This window comes from Trachypithecus francoisi, unplaced genomic scaffold (assembly GCF_009764315.1).
Source record: "Trachypithecus francoisi isolate TF-2019V2 unplaced genomic scaffold, Tfra_2.0 Lachesis_group11, whole genome shotgun sequence".
In the NCBI taxonomy this organism is placed as follows: domain Eukaryota; kingdom Metazoa; phylum Chordata; class Mammalia; order Primates; family Cercopithecidae; genus Trachypithecus; species Trachypithecus francoisi.
Genome location: NW_022681456.1, coordinates 112,178,697 through 112,199,394, shown reverse-complemented (window position 1 = coordinate 112,199,394; position 20,698 = coordinate 112,178,697). Strand labels below are relative to the sequence as shown.

At 36.8% G+C, this 20,698-nt stretch overlaps 1 protein-coding gene across 9 annotated transcripts in view; it reads left to right on the top strand.

Moving 5' to 3' along the window:
- PLEKHA5 (pleckstrin homology domain containing A5) overlaps positions 1–20,698 on the top strand; it is a 260,555-nt gene that overhangs the window by 52,183 nt on the left and 187,674 nt on the right. Inside the window, exon 4 of one of the 9 annotated variants that reach the window (XM_033222730.1) lies at positions 12,297–12,693. The exons of the other annotated variants lie outside the window; for them this stretch is intronic. Within the exon in view, the coding sequence (XP_033078621.1) occupies positions 12,297–12,378 (82 nt within the window). The 3' untranslated portion in view covers positions 12,379–12,693. Of the gene's footprint in view, positions 1–12,296; positions 12,694–20,698 lie in introns of those variants that run through there. 9 annotated transcript variants of the gene reach the window in all.

Sequence of the window (20,698 nt, the reverse complement as noted above, 5' to 3'; positions counted from 1 at the left end):
ATTCATTCAGAAAGATAGGTTTGCCTAAGAAATATGTATTAAAAGCCAGAAGGTAATCCCTTTTGAATTTTGTAATTCTTTTTCTGGGTCTAGATGTTAAAAATATTAAATAAAAAGTCTTCAAAATAGTGGGAAGTGAATTTAATACAAATGTCTAACAATTGACTTATTTTATTCAACCATGAGATAACAAGATAGAATGTTACATAGCTTTGGAGGGAGTTCTCCAGACTCTGTCTTCTTTCTCTATTATTTGAAATAAACAAGAAAGTAGATAAATAATTTTTCTTTTTTTTTTTTTTAAAGATGGAGCCTCATTATATGCCCAGGTTGGAGTGCAGTGCTGTTCGCAGGCACAATCCCTCTACTGATCATATCAGCACAGGAATTTTGACCTCCTCTGTTTCCAGCCTGGGCCAGTTCACCACTCCTTAAGCAGTCTGGTGGTCTCCCGCTCCCAGGAGTTCAGCATGTTGATGCTGAACTTAGTACGGATACGCTATCAGCATAGCACGCTGCAGCCCAGAATTTTTGAACTCAAGCAGTCCTCCAGCTTCAGCTTCCTAAGTAGCTGGGACTATAGGCGTGAGCCACCATGCCTGGTACCCTTTCTCTTCATTAATAGAGAAGACTCGCAAGCGTTGTAAAGGTATTAAGTCTTGTACCAAACTGAAGTGTTCTCATTGATGTAAGCTTAGGTATAGGAAAGAAAACTGAAGAGGAAATCACCTTCTTATTTTGAGACATAGGGCATTTTTTAAACTATATATTTACTTAAATTGACAATAATTGTATATATTTATCATATGCTACATGATGTTTTGAAATGTGTATACACTGTGGAATGGCCAGATCAAGCTAATTAGCATATGCATTACCTCACATACTTATCTTTTTCTTTTTCTTTTTTCTTTTTTGAGACAGAGTCTCACTCTGTCACCAGGGTGGAGTGCAGTGGCAACATCTCAGCTCACTGGAACCTCCAACTCCCTGGGTCAAGCGATTCTCCTGCCTCAGCCTACCAAGTAGGTGGGATTACAGGCATGCACCACCACACCCAGCTAATTTTTGTATTTTTAGTGGAGACGAGGTTTGACCATGTTGGCCAGGATGGTCTTGATCCCCTGTCTTTGTGATCCGCCTACCTCGGCCTCCCAAAATGCTGGATGGGATTACAGACACGAGCCACCATGCAGGGTACACATATTTATCTTTTGTTTTTGTGGTAAGAACACCTAAAATCCCTCTTACCAGTTTTCAAGAATAAAATACATTGTTATTTATGTAGCTTTTAAAAATACTGAACATAGAGATATGTTAATTAATGATATGTTAAACAAAAATACAATACAAAATATTACTAGTGATTACAATTATTCTTTTTGAGTGCATATGGCTACCAGACACATGTGGTAGAAACCAGATATCATGTATTATCTGTAATCCTCATAACAAAACCTATAAGGAAGATGATACTTCATTTGATAAGGAAACTAAGGGCGAGGGAGGCCAAGCAGTTGTTACGTAGACGAGCTTCATTTTAAAAGCATCAAAGCCCTTGGATCAGTTCCCACTGCAACACATCTAATACACCCACAGTACCACGTTGTCCCTCGGAAAGAAGTTTTGTGCTCTTCTTTTGGTAATATTGCTTAAATGATCATAGTAATTTTAAAGCACACCAAGAGTGGACCTGGAGCCTGTTTGAACTACGGCATGCCCAAATAGTGGTTTCCTTTATACCTCATTACCAATTTATAGTTGAGGATAATCAGACCTGTGCTATATATTTATTTACTTTGATAAGCTATAATTTATAGGTGCATTTTTAATTCTAGGGATCAGTAAGAGGTGATTTCCCTACTCAAAAATACTTGATTTGGCTTTCTAGTGGTAGAAATATTTTCTCCCATTATTACTTTTCTGTGATGTAGCTAGTGCTGATGATCAGCTTGTGAGTGACTAATTGGACACCTGTGTGAGTTCACTGTGGAAATATAAGCTCTGGCTTTGAAATTGAGCATACCGTTCCTTACGGCAGTTGAGGCTGTGATGTTAGCATCATCATCATCATACTCCTGCACACAGCTTCCACGGCTCCTGGTGTGCCGTGATTAGGTTTCTGGAACCATTGAGCACTCACGCCCACCCACCTTTCAGAAATCTCCTTGGTCTGTTATTCCAGTGTGCTGCCCAAGTATTATCATTTCCTTTGTGTGCTGTGACATGAAAAAAATTGAGGATGCATTCACTGGTAGCAAGCCCATATTTATAAATGAGTACGACACAGAAATTGGTTTGATTTTTCTCTTGTACATTACATTTTGTTCAGAATTCATTATTCCCTAGGTAAATGCAGGAGAGATAGCTGAAACATCAAACTGATCCCATCATTAAAGACTGTAGCATATTCTGGGATTATGCCAGCATAATTTTGTAGAAAATAAAAGAAGTCACAAGTTAGAGAGACACGTACAGCATTGCAGCTACACGAAGTGGAGCGTGCAGTTTTCCAAGTAGATAATTTTATTCTTGGTTTTCATGATTGAAGTAATAATGTTGATAAAATGAAATAAATTAAAATATGACGGTGTTGGGAAAATATAGAATGAAAATAGTCCGTAGCTTTTGGGAACCTGCTTGCCTCTTTTTAGTGGGAGATCCAGGATTTTTCTGGTTGATGTAGATCTGTCCTGGGCAGAAAATGGCAAAACTGAGATTCAGCTCATGACTTCATTGCTTTTATTGTGTCCTTAGTCTGCCTTGCTGGGTGTTAGTTTCCTTGATCTCTACAGAGGAGTTGTGGGCTAATATGCGGTGATGTTTGTGGATTGATTTATTTAAAACAACAACAAAAATAAAAACAAAAAACCCTCAAAACACAAAGTAGTAGAAGTAGAAATATTTATAGTGGTTGGTGGAGTGCTGTTAGATACGTTAGTCTAATTTGTTGAAACCTAGAAATCATGTATGTCCTAGTTGGTTTATTCTGCTTGGGATTAGAAACCAAATGCTTAGGGTAAAGGAGGAGAGATTTTGCATTTGTTTTATTTTAATTGCAGATACACATTACGTCTTTTCAGAAATTCCTGAGTCATATTTGATTACATTACGTTTTTATGTGAGACATTTAATTCCTTTGCACTGGGAAATTAGTTTTTTAGTTGCAATTCTTTAAAATGTGAAATTGACTGTTTTATGTAACTATTGTTTAATACTCTTTTTATTATTCCATTTTTGATCCTATACATTATTGTTAGGGCCTCTGTTTAACAGTATGTATTATTTATATTGAAACAGAATAAACAGTTGTGGCTCACTGTGATCTCAATTTTATAAATTTATGCATAAGGCTAGAGACTGGAGGGGAACCTGAAAAAACAATTGAACCAAAGAATGAAGTGTTGGCTGGGTGTGGTGGCTCACGCCTGTATCCCAGCACTTTGGGAGGCCAAGGCAGGCAGATCACCTGAGGTCAGGAGTTTGAGACCAGCCTTACCAACATGGAGAGAAACCCAGTCTTTACTAAAAAATAACAAAATTAGCCGGGCGTGGTGGCGCATACTTGCAATCTCAGCTACTTGGGAGGCTGAGGCAGGAGAATCGCTTGAACCCGGGAGGCAGAGACTGTGGTGAACCAAGATTGCACCATTGGACTCCAGCCTGGGCAACAAGAGAGAAACTCCGTCTCAGAAAAGAAAAAACTAAACAGTGAAGTGTTAGTTAAATATAAATGTTTAGAGTTTTTCCCTGGTATATGGGGGAGGGGTTGGTTTATTGCAGTAATTACAGGTGAGTTAATTAAGTAGCTGCAAGTTAGCCTGTCATTTGTGAGGACTCACAATAATAACCTTTTTTAGCTAAAAATTAGAGATACTGAAAAAAAATTAGAAAAATATTTTTTAAAGAGAGAGGGTCTCGCTATGTTGCCCAGGCTGGACTTCAGCTCCTAGACTCAAGATCCCATCTCAGCTTCCTGAGTAGCTAGGACTTTCTGAGTAGCATGTGCCATGCACCACCATGCCTGGCTAACAGGATAAATTTATATGGAAAGACTTGTAAACAAAAGTCTTTCAGGGTCCCCTCAAAACACACACATGATTAATGTTATACTTACTTTTCATACCTTGTGTCAAGGTGCAGTATGCTTGTGATTATTTTTGAGAGCACAGAAATGCCAGAGGTAGTAAGCAGATCTCAAACTGTCAGCTTAGAGGTTTATTGTGTGTGTCTGCTCTTTGAGTCTAAAAGGGATTAACAGCTCAATATAGACTTTAAATCACCATTGGGATTTAAATTTTTACTCTGAAGGACTAGGTCATTTGACCAGTAATCAAGGGTATTTTCATTCTCAAGACTGTTTTGCAGGCCCAACAGAAAACCCCTCTATTAACCCATGAGGGGAGTCATCCTCCGAGCTGAGGCATATGAAATCTGGGGTACTTCACACAGAAAAATAATAAAAATGTAGGGGGATTTGTCTTGTGGATAAATCTAGAAAGTTCTAAATTGGCAATAAGCAGATAGGGAGCAATTTTGTCAGATACTGTGGATTAATGGTATTTAAAATGCACCTTGTTATTATTTTTGATGCACAAATAATTTTACACCTACAAGTATATTTTAGAAACTCACCAATATGATGACTGATTATTTGGCCAAAAAAAAATTGACAAGTGATTGTTGCCGTTATATTTTTAAAGACCCATGTAATACAGTGGTGATTTAAAATATGTTGGTCATATGAGTTTTTTAAATTGAATGATTTGTTATAGAAGTAATATAAATATTTTAAAAATATGTATCTTTGAAATATATAGTGTTTTTTTTTTTTTTTTCTTAACTGTATTCCAAAGCTGATTCCTCAGACTGTGCTTTATATTCACCTACGGCTCCTAAGAAACATCAGCCACAGCTTCAAGCCTAAGCTCACCTGAGACCCACCAAGTCAGACGGCTCTGGTGTGGAGCCTGGGGATCTATTTTTAAAGAACTCCACAGTGCACAGTCAGGGTTCGAAACCACCATTCTGAAGTTTTATATGTTGAAGTTATGGCAGATAGTTGAAAAAGCACATATATAAATCTTTTAATTATCTTGTAGTAATTGAAAAAAATATCAATTTTGATTCTCTAATATAATGGAAAATATCAGATTAAAAAGAACTCTATAGTAACATTTCACTATTTACTTGAGATGACCTGAACCTAGGTATAACGAAATGGAAGACTATAGCACATTAGATAGCCACAGACCAATATTGGTATGAATTAGAATTGAATTCTGCTTAGATTGCAAAGGAACTTAAATTTAGCGCTAAGATAAGATTATTAAAGGAAAAGAATGTGATTAAATGAAGTAGAATAACAGTACCTAAAATGTGTTATCTTTTAAAGTTTTTGAAATCTCTTGTTGAATGAAGCACAATAATTGTATAACATTGAAATAAAGATTCTGAAGTCTTAATATACCACTTAATATACCACTAACTCACTATAATAAAAGATGATACTGAGAAGTATTAATGTGGCTGTATTGGTTGTTATTTTGATATTTTAAAAAACCCTTTAGGGCCGGGTGTGGTGGCTAACGCCTGTAATCTCAGCAATTTCGGAGGCCTAGGCAGGTGGATCACTTGAGGTCAGGAGTTTGAGACCAGTCTGGCCAACATGGTGAAACTCCGTCCTTACTAAAAATACAGAAAATTAGCCGGATGTGTTTGCAGGCATCTGTAATCCCAGCTGCTCAGGAGTCTGAGACTCGGGAATTGCTTGAACCCGGGAGGCAGAGGTTGCAGTGAGCCGAGATCACGCCACTGCACTCCAGCCTGGGCAACAAACAGAGTGAGACTCTGACTCAAAAAAAAAAAAAAAAAAAGCCCTTCAGAGAACAAATTATTTATCTAAGACAACTAAGGTAAGGTAATGGGTAATGTCAAGGATGTTTTTGCTGGTTGGGACAATTTGTATTCAACTGCAGTTCGACTACATTCATTAGCTTCATCAGAAATAAAACTGAGGATTCTGTGTCTAGATCTGGGTGTGCTCAAAGATGATCACTGCTACGTAGTCCTTGCTTTCAAGATATTATATATTACGTAATTTACTTTCTATCTTATGGTTTAAGTAGTTATTTTTAGCAGCAAACAGTTTTTTAAAGGCAGCAAAAATTTATGTTGTTGGATTATTATTTATTTTTACTTTTTTAAAGACCTATTTATATACCAGTTAAAGCTCAGAAAATTACTCTTGAGCAAGAGTTAACACGTGCTCCTAAAATTTTAAGTTTTTTGTTTGGCCAGATGAGGGCACTTTTTCTTTACATTTCCAGAATTTGAGCTGTGAAGCAGATTGTTTTTTCCCATCCAAGCTATTACTTTCTTTTATTACTGCCAGTGAGACAAATAGTTTTGGCATTTTTAATCTTTTGATTGTGCTGTATTCTCCTAGGTTTATCCTTTCCATCAATCCTTTCCTAAAGGAAGAGCTTCAGTTTCTTGCAAAAATGTTGTATACGGGAACTTTAAAATGAATGACAAAATTTAATGGAACCAAGGTGGTTTTAAGAAAATGTTCGTGTTATTTGTAATTGTGCTTATAGTTAATAATGGAAGTTGAAATGTACTTTTAACTTAATTTGAGTACTCTGACAATAGCAAGATGAAGTAGCATTGACTAGACCCTTCCCCCTTATCATATTTCTAGTACCTGCTTTACGTTGAATTAATGTTGCCTTGCATTATTGCCATCAGAATTATACAGAAGTAATGGAGAAGAAATAAAATACCAGAAACATTTTGTCTGCTGCTTGGAAATAAAGAAAAAATAAGTATAAGTACTAAACCCAACAAGTATAAGTAAAATATTAGAAATATAGCATATTTAACTTTCTTATTTGCTGTCAAATGCCAGACTGAATAGGATAAGGTTTCTAAGGTTATGTGTAATGTACTAAAACAACACAGACTGCAATTGTTTGGTGTCGGTGTGAACAGTCTGAAGAAGAAAATCAAAGACAATAATGTTTATTTTAAAGGTCCCACAAAACAAAGCTGTTGTCATTTCATCACAGATGAACAAAACAAGTTTACGTTTTTTGAGAGTTGAATTTCTGAAGAGCAATGAAACAGAGCTGGTTGCTAATTAAAGTTTAAAAACCACTAGTGAAAATAAACACCAAAACATGATTGACTTAAAGGAGATTAAAAGGAGAGTGGGGGAAACAGCAAGGATGAATTCAATGTGCAAGTTTGTTTAAAATTATATACAACTTGAGTCATGAAAAGGAAATATTATTGTATTTTACATAGATAGATAGATAAATGAGTATAAATAGTATCTCCCTTGTATAGGTTGAAGAAAGTTGTTATCATTATCAGCTGACTCTGGAAAGAGGTGTCAGCTCAGTGAAGCCAGCAAACTTTAGTTTCCTCTATGAGTTCCAGAGAGCCACTGTTATCATGTATTCTCTCTCATGAGCACCAACTGTGCTTTAGGTCCTTTTCCTACATGTTCACTTATTATCAGCAACCCTGTGGGATAATTATTAGTATTATCATTTTACAGGTGAGAAAATTTAGAATATTAAGTAATATGTTGAGCGTCACAGAAACTGATAATAATGAGTTTCTCAAACCAAAATTCAGATTGTAATGACACTTTAATGTTAAGAGGCATGTCACGGAGAAGCAAGTGGTTTGGGTTTCAGTGACTGAGTTAGTTGTTCTCAGTCTCCTCTGCCCCAAAAGGCCGTCTCTTGGTGTTTCAAGGGACAGTAGCTGGGACAATTGATACTTACAAGGAAAATACAATTGATACTTACAAGGAAACATTTTTTTCTTTTTCTTCTTTTTTTATTTTTTATTTTTTGAGATGAGCCTTGCCCAGGCTGGAGTGTAGTAGCACGATCTTGGCTCACCGCAACCTCTGCCTGCCAGGTTCAAACGATTCTCCTGCCTCAGCCTCCCAAGTAGCTGGAACTACAGGTGTTCACCACCACGCCCAGCTAATTTTTGTATTTTTTTGTAGAGACAGGGTTTCACCATGTTGGCCAGGCTGGTCTCGGACTCCTGACCTCAGGTGATCCACCTGCCTTGGCCTCCCAAAGTGCTGGGATTACAGGCATGAGCCTATAAAAGTCCCACAAAACAAAGCTGTTGTCATTTCATCACAGATGAACAAAACAAGTTTACAGTGCCTGGTCTTATAAGGAAAAATTTGTTAAGGCCTCTACAGAAACCACATCGGGTGCCTATGGATGGACTGTTGTTTTTAGTCCTTTGGAGGAACAGAGTTTCCTAGTGTTTAATATCTACCATTATTATTTAAAAAGTAATTAAAAAAACCCTCAGGGAATGGCTATGAAAAAGATAAGAAGAAGGTAGTAATTTTCAAATTTTCATTCTATTCCCTGACTTTTTGCTTTATAAATTTTGGTTGCAGTCTTGTTGCCTAGACCTTATTTACCAAGTCACAGTCTATTTGAATAGTAAACCTCCAAAAATCTGGTTTTTTGGCTGACAGATCTTTCATAAAAATGAATCCCTCTTCCTCTTTCTCATTAAACATTTGCTGGGTACTTTTTATGTCCTGGCTATTTGTACTTGGCATGTAGGATGTACATGTGAGATACAGCTATGCCCTTGCTAGTGAGTTTATATTCTAGTGTAAGAGCTCAGTACATAAGCCAGTCATCACAATGAAATGGGATAAGTACTATGCCAGTGATAGGGTGCTGTGAAAGCATACCCCCATCTTGTGAGGAGGGAGGGGAAGGAAGTCTTCATGGAAGACAGAATGTCTGAATGATCAGATTATTTCACAGGTAGATTGAGAGGTAGGAAAGGCTGATTTTGTTGAAAAGAGTAAGTGATGTTTGTTTTGAATATTTTGAGTGTGGTTGTAGGTTTTGAGATCTACATTTGGTTTTTAAAAAGGTGGGAATGGAATTTTTCAAAGAAATTTTAGCTTGGAAATGACTATTTGAGAGTTATTTGAATAGAAGTGATAAGACAGAAAAAGAGGAGAGGACACTGGGGGATACCTATAAAACTCAGAGAGGTGGAACTCCACTAATGCAGGTCCTGGAAGTCACAGTCAGAAGACAAAACAGTACTTCAAGAAGTGATTGTTAGGTCGTCAGTGGAGACAAATGCAGTGCTTACAAGTTGAGGAGGCAGAGTAAGGCACTGCATTTGATTAAGGTATCAGTTACTTAAATGTGAGCAATATAGTGCAGTGTTAGACTTAAATCGACATTTTAGAAATGTGCTTATTCTTCTTTATACTTTTTTTTTTTTTTTTTTTAACATTGGTTCTTCACTTTGGAGAGGAGATTCATGGACCTTTTTGAAACTGAAATTTTTAACATTGGTTCTTAACTTTGGAGAGGAGATTCATGGACCTCTTTGAAACTGTGATACAGAGATGGCATACATTTCTTTTGTGCCCTGTCCATCTTCTGTTTCTTCTGAGAATCTAACTCACATTTACCTTGGAGAAAAACTCTTTATTCAGTACTTGTTATTATACTCAGGTCTGGTCAGTATTTGTTCCATGTCTCCTGATCCTAGTCATTGACCAGGGATGTGCACATTGTGTAAGCTGGACCAGTAAGACTAGATCCTGGGACTTTCCTTAAGCTTTGGAGATTGAGAATGTCTTATGCTGGATTTGAAGCTATAAAGATGTCAGCCTAAAGCTGTCCTCATGGGGCAATAACAGAGAGAAAGACAGAGAGAGGTGGGGTAGGGATGGCCTGGGAGGAGGAGGGAGAAGGGTAGGAGGTAAAGAACAGAGACAGATAGATACACACTTGATCGTATTAGTTGAGTCTCTGGGTCTAGCTGTTTCTGAATCTACTCCTGAATTTTTAAATTAATTGAACCAATACGTTCCCTCCTTTTGCTTAAGCTAATTTGTATTGGATTTTCTGATACAAATTGGTTGAGGCTGGAAGAGTCCCATTCCCCTGAAGAATGCCTGTGTACTTAACATATCTTAAAGAATGCAAATGATTTGGGAGTCTCTATATCTGTAGGGGCCCAATGAACCAAAAAGTAATAAAGATCAAGTTGTTCCAAGGATAGCCATTAATTAGTTAATACACACACATACATATAAAATCTTGTTATTTATTGTAGTTGAGGGGATGGGATATTTTTATTAATGCCTTTTAGATTAATCAAGAATTAACACATTTATCTTCAGTGTCTTTCATAAGAATATCCTTTGTGAAATAATTGGATTGCATTTCATTTGTTATCTGTCTCTCTAGGCTTATAAATATAATTACCAACTGCATATATATCTTAGGACTCAGACCATAAACCCATACATACAACATAATTTGCCAGAAGTCCCATAAAATACTAATATAAGGCTAGTTGTCCCTGGCTCTAGCTTAGTTAGGTAACTTGAAGGAAAAAGACAATGGCTGTGCTAATTTTGTTAGGAGCAAGCTTTCAATTCAGTAGAAAATGACGATATATAGAAATATAATTCAATAAACTTTGCTGGGTGGTACCATTAAAAATAACAGAGCAGTTGGGAAGTACTTGATATATAATATCAAAGGGCATTGTCACAACTGCAGTCAGATAATAGGTCTAAGTTAGGTTGGCCACAGTGAGGGTGATTATTTCTTTCTGGGCACTGCACTTAGCAGGAGATGGTAGCTCCTGGCAGGCTCACAGTGTTGTTCGTTTTGATGAAATAGAACAAGAAAGTTGGATTGTAATAACATGTGAATAGCTGAAAATGAGCTTGAATTTAGTATACCAAATTTACTTTTTTCTGTAGAATAATACCAAGTGCTTTCTAATTAGTAGCTAGAAGAAATGGAGTAAGAGTAAAAAGTTTAGATTTAAATTGAGGTCAGTCTACATTCCCTCTAGTCATGTTTTTTTGAAACTGACCCAAAGCTCTCAGCCTCTTGTTTTTTGCTTTCTTCCTTTTTTAGAATACCATTTATGATTTGTGTCTATCCCTTGAAGTCCTATATTCTAACTGAGCTTTCATCTATAAGCTTTTTTGGGCATTGTATGCAAAATTTAATATGTTCCTATTTATTAAGAAGGATGCCTTTCTCTCTCTCTTTTTGTGCAGAATTTATATTTTATTCCTTCTAAATGCTTTGTTAAATCAGAAGATCAAGGAATAACAATATGCTGTTTCTGCCCTCTGGTGGTTGAAAGAGATGTTGTAAATAAGTAATTACAAAGATGTGTGTACTCTGACTCTAACCACCCATGGCATTATAGTTTCTTTTATTCCAACTACATTTATTGGCTCACTGATTTATCAAGCATGTAATGAGCATCTTCTGTATGACTGTCTTTATCAGCACTCTAAAGTGCCTTGTCTAGTAGCATTCTGGCCATTAGAAGCAAGTTAACATATGTGAGGTCTTACAAATGGAGTTCCAAAAGCCCACTTCTGCTGTGTCTAGATCTGACTTTTTGCACTCCAGGTTTGGATTGCAAAGTGTTTTCCTATCTAAATCTAAAATTTCTAGATACACTGATTCAAATTGGTAATACACATGATGAATGAAAACTGAGGAAATACTGTGTCTTAGTCAACAGTAAGTATTTAATATCTCAGTTTCTGTGAGTCAGGAATTATAGAATTGACTTAGCTGGGTGGTTCTGGCTCAGGTTCTCTTAGGAGATTATAGTTAAGATGTTGGTGTTAATTACAGTTAAGATGCAGGGTTGTCTGGGGCTGGAGGAGCCGTTTCCAGGTTGATCCAGGTTGATCCAGGTTATTGGCAGGTGGCTTCAGTTCTTCAGTCATGCTGCTTGGCTTTACCCCTAGTGAGTGGCCCAAGAGAAAGCAAAGAGAAGCCACAAGAGCTTCAGTGGCCTAGCTCACAGGCCACGCTCTGCCAGTTCTGCAATACCCCACTGGATATAAAAGTCAGATCTTTTTAGTGTGGAAAGGGACTAGAATATAGATGAGTCCTCAGTGTTCCTGTCTGATGCTTTTCAATGGAACACTTAGAGAAGTAGGAGAAGAATGGTCATGGAGATGAATGAGTGTTTCTACCTTACTGAGGTATAGAGCCCATAAAGGTAACATACAGGAGCATATTTTTATGAAAATGAAACTAGACCATTTTAATTTTTTTTTTAAATGTGATCTGTTTCAATTTATGTTTCTTTCCCAGTTGGGTGAGAGACATTTCTTCAGATAAAGTGCTTGGTAAGTGGTGGCTGACCAAGCTTCACAGAAACGACTACTTGTTTGCTAAGATTCTTTAACAAATTACTTATATATTTGTGTTTTTTTCTTCAAGCAATGAAAACCATTTTTGGTCTGCCACCTGTTGGAACATTGCCATTCTCATCAAGGTCATTATGAAAAATAGAAAAAAATGAAGTTGATTGGGTGGTAAGCAAAGTGTGGCCACTTCACACATATGCAGGTTTGAACATTACTAGGTTGTCAAGAGCAGGTACAAATAGAGTTGAGAGTAAAGAAGTGTCCAGACTAGAATTTTACTTTAATATTAAGGACATAAGGACTTCGAAGTAGAATTACAAAGGCAATTTAAAGTTACCAATCCTCTCTGCTCCTATCTTCCCCCAAAATTGTTATTTTCCTCCTTTTTCTTTCATCCTAATACATTTTTTTCATAAATAAAATCTGAGGTCAGCATGTTATTTTCGCTTTGGAAAGACAAAAATTATACTTCTATTATAATGAATGTATGAGAAAGAAAAATATAGGAAGATAAGAACAATTTAAAATATTAAAATTTCATTAATCTGTGTTTCATGTAAAGATTTCAGTCATAGTAGATTAGAAATGATGTTCCCAGTTCTGAAATTTTATTGATGCTTCTGGCAATGGCCAACTTAGAGTAAATATTTCAATGGAATAACTGTATCAGACCATGATGCTTGTTTACCTTTAAGGTCTTATTTTGCAGATTCAACTTATGAAAGTACTGTATTAATAAACTTGTAATCCCTAAAGACAAAAGAACAGATTTATGATACACATTATGTTGATTTAGATTATATTCCTTTTTCAAATTAAATTCATTTTTTATTTTACCTTGTCATTGTCTGTTTGCATTTATAATTTATGTATAAAGGCATTATATATACTTAACGGTAAATGGGATTAAATGTAAAAGAAAGCCTTTCAATGACCAATGTTTATTGAGTTTTTATTATACACCAAGACCTCTGGTAGCTTTTGGGGTCACAGTGATGAATAAAACAGGCACTGTCCCTGAATTGTTGCAGCTGATTTGATGCTTAGAAATAGGAAAAAATGTTCTTTTGGGGGAAAGGGCAGGGGCTCAGGGAGGAGTTGTGGATTGAAGGTGGGAGATCAACAAGAGATTCGTTTTTGGTAGGTTAAGTTTGAGATGGTTGTGGAAAAAGCCAATGGAAATTTCAGGCAGGAAGTTTGGTATACCAGTCTGGAACTCAGGAATGGGTTAGGAGAATGAATTTGACACTTACCAACATATTCATGCTATTCAGACCATTAAACAGACTGCTGTCGAGTCTTGTGTAGACCAGTGATAGGACTAGGTGACATAACTGCTAAAATTTTATTGACATAAATAACTCCTTTCTGAAAAATTAATAAAAATGGGAATGTTGCTTAGGAAAAGACTCCTTTGACAGCAGCCAGAATTTTCCTTTCATTAGAGCTTTTGTGATTTAATGCCCCCCCTTTCTATTCTTGATCTCATTCTAGTGGAATTTGGTTACTTGCTTTTCTATGCTTTTCCAAAGACATTAATCTGTTTCTTTATTAATTGTTAAAATCTACTTACAACATGTTGCATCTTCATTTCCTCCTTATGTCGTATATTTTGAAAGTTATTATTCAGCTGAGTCTTACTCCTTGAAGTCTTGCTTTTAGTGTCAGCTTCACTTTACCTTTTGATAGAAAAAACCCAATCTTGAAATCCTCCTTCATCTTGTTAAAAAGTTTTAGGAAATACATTTTTATATTTACTGGTAATTATATTTTCAGTGATAGACATACTGGTTTAAAGCTAGGAAAACTTCCTTATGGATAATAATGCCTTTCTCTTGAAGCATTGCAAATAAGTAAATGAATTATCAGTTGGATAAATATTTCCTTTTTTGGTCTTTCAATTCCCCAAATAATTTTTTTAAAAGATATTCATTTATTCAGGTTAATGCAAAGCACTGTGCCAGGTGCTGCAGGAGAGAAAGCTGGGAGATAACTTACTGCATTCCAGATGTGTACTACATCTGTGGCCCTCGTCACGAAATCAGAGAGCTTTACGTGCTGCACATGGGTGATAATAATCTTAAAGTCTTAGTAGGAAATACAATTACTGCTTGGACATTCTAGAGTTAAAAATTAACCTTGAAAGCCCAGCATATCTAATTATTTCTAGCATGTTGGAGAACTGAAGATGATTCATGTAGCCGGAAATTTCAGTTATCTCAGTGTTATTGCAAGTTCCCTATCTGATCTTCCTTTTATTACTTGCCTTACTCTTGTGAGACAACCATTAGATGTGTTTTAAATGGAATGTCCCAAAGGAGAAGAGACTTTCCTATTCTCAACCCTCTCAAGATAAGCAGATCTGAGATTAGGAAAAAAGCAACTGAGCCAGAGCCAGTTTTCACGGGAATTTAAAAATATCAGTGTGAAAACAAAATGAGCAGGGAAGCCCAGCTATTTAAAGGGCAGGCAAAAGAGAAGTTGGAAAAGGAAAATGAGCTGGCGGCTAACTGGATGAGTGTGGTGACTAATTAGTTTCCTATGATACAAACATATTTGCTATTTTATGTCATTTATTTTAATTTTTTTTGACCATTACCCACAATAAGAAATAAATATTATTGGATGATCCACTGTCCACTTTATATAATACTAAAATGAAAATACTTTCTTCTCTTTGCCACCTATACCTTCTCTTCTGTTTTGTTATTTTAAAGTACTGGTAGCAAACATCATTGTCCACTAATGGGTCAGACCAAGATTTAAAAACACAGTGCCCTGTGAAACAGTGAGATTCACATGGGCAAGAATGGGAGTCCAGTAGGGGTTGTTTCTTGCATATAACTGCGGGTCACAGACCAGTGTGTAGAAATCAAACTGTTAATACACAGCTTCCCACACTGAATGCTTTGAGTTAATGCTGAGTGTTGTTGAATGAACAGCCTAGCATCCATCACTACCATGCAGCCTAATTGGTGGTTGTTGTTGTCAGTCTTGTCCCCTAAACTCATCTTACTGCAATATAGATGATTGTTTTTCAACTGCTGCTGCCAAGAACCGAAATATTCAGTTATACAAAATAAGATATGTTGTAACCTAATTAGATACAGGAATATCAACTGTTTTCTCAGATTACCTCCAAACATAATGCTATAATCATTTATTAACATTCCCCCCTGTTCCTGTGAGTCAGGAATTCTCAAGCTGCTTGGTTAGGTAGTTCTGGCTCAGATTCTTTTATGAGGTTGTATGAACCTTATGAGCCTAACGCTTTAGTCTCTGCAAGCTTGAAAGCTCATGCTGGAGGATCTGGCTCAGATTCTCTTACGAGGTTGTATGAGCCTTATGAGCCTAAGACTTTAGTCTCTGGAAGCTTGAAAGCTCATGCTGGAGGATCACTTGTCTGGCAAGTTGAGGGTGGGTAGTTGGTTTTTCTGCACAAGGCTGCGTGACCCATGACATAGTGGTTGGCTTTGTCCATAGTAACCAAGCCCAAGAGAGCAAGGCAGAAGCTGCCTGCCATTATGACTTAGCTTTGGGTGTCACTTTTGTCATATTTTATTGGTGAAAAAGGCCAGTCTTGATTCATTGCAGGGGGGGACTATACAAGGGTATGCATACCCTTGTATAGTCCATGTATAGGCTGGGGATCATTGAGGGTCATCTTAGAGGCTAGCTACCATACTTTAAAAGAATATCTTTATTATGAACAGTTGACTTGAATTAAAAAAAATTTTTTTAGTATTTTTATTTTTAATTTTAATGAAGGAAAAAGTAAACATGTAAATGCTTGCTTTACTTTTGAATTTTATAAAAGCAGATAATTACAGAGAAGTGCTGACATTTCTACTTTTCATAGGAAACTTGGAGAGAAGTCAAAGGTGTAAAAAGGACAAATTTTAGAAAATGAGATTCATGAGGAAAGACTGATTAAGTTCACTTTAGTTAATGAAATGTGGAATTATGAAAAATTAAATATTAAGGAGAACCCTAATGAAATGATAAGAATAGAAAAAATAATTTACTCTTGGCCTGGCACAGTGGCTCACACCTGTAATCCTAGCACTTTGAGAGGCCGAGGCAGGCAGATCACTTGAGATCAGGAGTTCAAGACCAGCCTGGCCAACATAGTTGAAACCCTGTCTCTACTCAAAATACAAAAAAAATTTAGCTGGGTGTGGTGGCGTGCACCTGTAGTCCCAGCCACTCAGGAGGCCGAGGCAGGAGAATTGCTTAAACCTGGGAGGTGGAAGGGGTTGCATTGAGCCCAGATGGCACCTTTGTACTGCAGCATGGACCACAGAGTCAGACCCTGTGTCTCAAAAAAAAAAAAAGAAAGAAAGAAAAGAATTTATTCTTACTAAAATTAGTAATACTAATTGTTAATAAGTGAAATGATCTAGTAAATAATTGGTCAGAGTCTTGTGGTAATAAACTTTTAAGGAGTGATAAGACTATCATAGACATTCTACTTAACTAATACTTTAGATTAGGGGTCAGTAATTGTGGCTTGTGGACCAAATCCAGCCTGCTGCCTGTTTTTGTAAATAAAGCTTTGTTGGAATGTAGCTATACTCATTTGTTTATGTAATGTCTGTGGCGACTTTCTCACTGTAGCAAAGTTGATAGTTTTGACAGACTGTTCAGTCCACAAGGCCTGAAATATTTACTATCTGGTCCTGTACAGAATAAATTTGTTGACCCCTGTTTCAGATTTTAGACTTTTAAATTGTAGATTAGGTTTTGGAGTGTTTATGAGGTGCATAAATCCAAGGACAGTAGCGTGTAAGTCAACTTTAAACATAAGAGGATGCAATATTAATGTGGTTTTTATTTTTTATTTTTATTTTTATTTTTTGAGACAGAGTCTCGCTCTGTCACCCATGCTGGAGTGCCGTGGCCGGATCTCAGCTCACTGCAAGTTCCGCCTCCCGGGTTCACACCATTCTCCCGCCTCAGCCTCCTGAGTAGCTGGGACTACAGGCGCCGCCACCTCGCCCGGCTAGTTTTTTGTATTTTTTTAGTAGAGACGGGGTTTCACCGTGTTAGCCAGGATGGTCTCGATCTCCTGACCTCGTGATCCGCCCGTCTCGGCCTCCCACAGTGCTGGGATTACAGGCTTGAGCCACCGCTCCCGGCCTGGTTTTGATTTTTAAAGAAGGAAAGTCTTAATACTTAGAAGAGGGGTATATGATAGTAAAATTCACAAGAATGATGCTTCATTAGGTAAGACTTTGTTTATTAAGATACTTTATGCTTATTAAGGTAATTCTCCATGTTGGGAACACATGAAGCCAAGATTTTAAAAGCAAATAATGTTGATTAAATTAGGTTGCTGTGAGAAGGCAGTTTAAATTTTTAATCAATTTCTTACTTCAAATGGAAAGTTAGGTATGAATTTTATACTTGGACATTTATTCTGATTTAGAGTTTTGATTTTTTAAATTTGTATGTAATCATAGGGTACAAGTACAGTTTTACTACATTGATATGTATTGCACTGTGGTAAAATCAGGGCCTTCAGTGTGCATCTATCACTGGAGCAACGCACATTGTACCCACCAGACAGCCTCCCAGCACATCATACCTACAAAGCAACCTCCCATTATCCACCCTCCTCCTACCCTCCCATCCATCTGAGGCCCTGTATTAGACCATTCTTGCATTGCTATAAAGAAATATCTGAGGCTGGATAATTCATAAAGAAAAGAAGTTTAATTGGCTCATGGTTCTGCAAGGCTGTCCAAGCATGGTGTTGGCATTTACTCTGCTTCTGGGTAGGCCTCACAGAGCTTTTACTCATGGCAGAAGGCAAAGCGGGAGCAGGCATGTCACAGAGCCAGAGCAGGAGCTTTAAAAGAATGGCAAGAAGAGAGGTGCCTCACACTTTTAACAACCAGATCTCATGAGAACTCACTCACTGTTGCTACTACAGCACCAAGCCATGAGGGATCCACCGCCATGATCCAAACACCTCCCACCAGGCTTCACCTCCAACCTTGGGGATTACATTTCAGCATGAGACTGGGGTAGAACAAATATCCAAACCCTGTCAGTCGCCATTGTCCTTCATTCCATACTCTGCTTCCATGTGTACACATTATTTAGCTCCCACTTATAAGTGAGAACTGCAGTATTTGTCTTTTCTGTGTCTGAGTTGTTTCACTTAAGATAATGACCTCCAGTTCCATCCATGTTGCTGCAGAATACATGATTTTATTCTTTTTCATAACCGAATAGTATTCCATTGTGTATAATATGCACATTAACTTTATTCAGTCCTCCATTGATTGACAGTTAGATTGATCCTGTATCTTTGCTATTGTGAATGGTGCTACAATAAACATACAAGTGCATGTATCTTTTTTATATAATGAATTCTTTTCCTTTGGATAGATACCCAGTAGTGAGATTGCTAGATTGCCTGATAGTTCTATTTCTGGTTCATTGAGAAATCTTCATACTGATTTCCATAGAGGTTGAACAAATTTACATCCCTACCAACTGATTTTTTTTAAATATGAAAGAATGGTCTAGAGAATGTGCCCCTCCTTAATATCCGCCTTTTACCTGTCTACTGCAGAGTAACTTCAGGAGGTACAGGTATTTACCAGTTTTATTATACAGACAAATTGAATATTGAAATCCCTGGATAAGAGGCACAGATTTCGGATTCAGAGTTGTATGAACAAGGACAAGTGCTCTAGGGACTTCTAAAGCTGGAATTGGAAATCTCAGATGAAATACATTTCTAATAGTACCACCAGCATATATTCTACTGAACTGGCTTTGTGATCATCATTACTACCTACTTTTTAAAACTAATGAAAAGGGTTTATATCAAATATACTTTAAGGTTATAGAAAGCAAATGATTTACAGGTAAAGCTGTTTTCTTTAGCATGTTAATTTCAAAACATAAAATAGCTACCATTTATTGGGTATTTATACTGTACCAGACACTGTATTTGTCACATTTCAAAATTTTTCTCGTGGTAATGTTCACAATAATTCTGTAGGGTGAGAAATAGTCTTACTGTAGTAAGACTATTAAATAAACGAAACCTCTGAACCTTGGAGTTTAACTTGCGCAAAGTTAGTAACAGGACTAGGACTTGAACCTGCAACATCACACTCCAGATCTCTCCATACCACCCTGCTAGCATGTGTACCTGTCATCTTATTCCTGGCTCCTGTTATTTCCCTTTTTATTTCCTTTCCCTTCCTCCCACAACCTCTTTTTCCCCCATTTCTTTTCTTTCTTTTTAATTGTTAAGTACATAACTAATACATGCTTATCAGAGCAATTCATATAGCACAAAAGGATATAAAGTAAGGAGACTGGGTGAGTGATAGCTCATTCCTGTAATCCTAGCACTTTGGAAGGCCAAGGCAGGCGGATCACTTGAGTCCAGAGTTCGAGACCAGCCTGGGCAACATGGCAAAACCCTGTCTCTACAAAAAAATACAAAAATTTAGCCGGGCATGGTGGCACACACCTGTAGTCTCAGCTACTCTGGGAGCTGAGGTGGGAAGATTGATTGAGCCCAGGAGGTGGAGGCTGCAGCAGTGTGCCGAGATTGCACCATTGCACTCCAGCCTATGTGAGAGAGAGAGAGACCGTGTCTCAAAAAAAAAAGTAGCCTTTATCTAGGCTATTAACATATACTGTTCTGTTACCTGCCTTTTAGGTATATATCTATGTATATGTGTGTATGTGTGTGTGTATATATGTGTGTGTGTGTATATGTGTGTATATATGTATGTGTGTATATACACACATAAACACACCCACACAAAAAATAATGTATGTATATCATAGATGTCTTCCATGGCAGTACACATACTTCTGCTATTATTTTTGACAGCTGCATGATGTGTTCCATACTACAGATGAACTTTAATTTGTGAAGCCATTCTCTATTGATTATTCTGTTTACTTTGGCATCTTTCTCTCTCTTTGTTGCTATTTATATAACTTTGCTTAATGAGCATCTGGTGTTTGCCTTACCTACACTAATTGAGATGATTGACGTGTATCTATCGAGTTTCAGTTTTCAAAAAGCAGTAGTTATGTTTTTTTCCGTGACATTGAACAGTATTTTATTGAGTCTGATTTCTTGAAGAATATTTTGTTTCTACAATGTGAGATTTTGTCAGTCTTTTCTAAACTTTTTGAAAAATCTGTTATCTTCCTTTCTCAGTTGTCAACAGAGATTATATTTTATATGTCAGTACTGATTAAGGATTAACTATTTCAATCAAATGTTTTCAATTAACACATAAAGACAATTTAATAGTAGATTTTTCATAGGTCTTTAGACTGTAAAATCTTGTATATGTTAAATGCATATAGTGAAAAAATTTGAACCACGAACTGTCAACAAGTAATTTGTAATTTTTCCAATAGAGCATTAAGGTAACTAACGTAATTCCTGGTGTCATAAAGAATAAAAAATACCATATCTAGCTATCA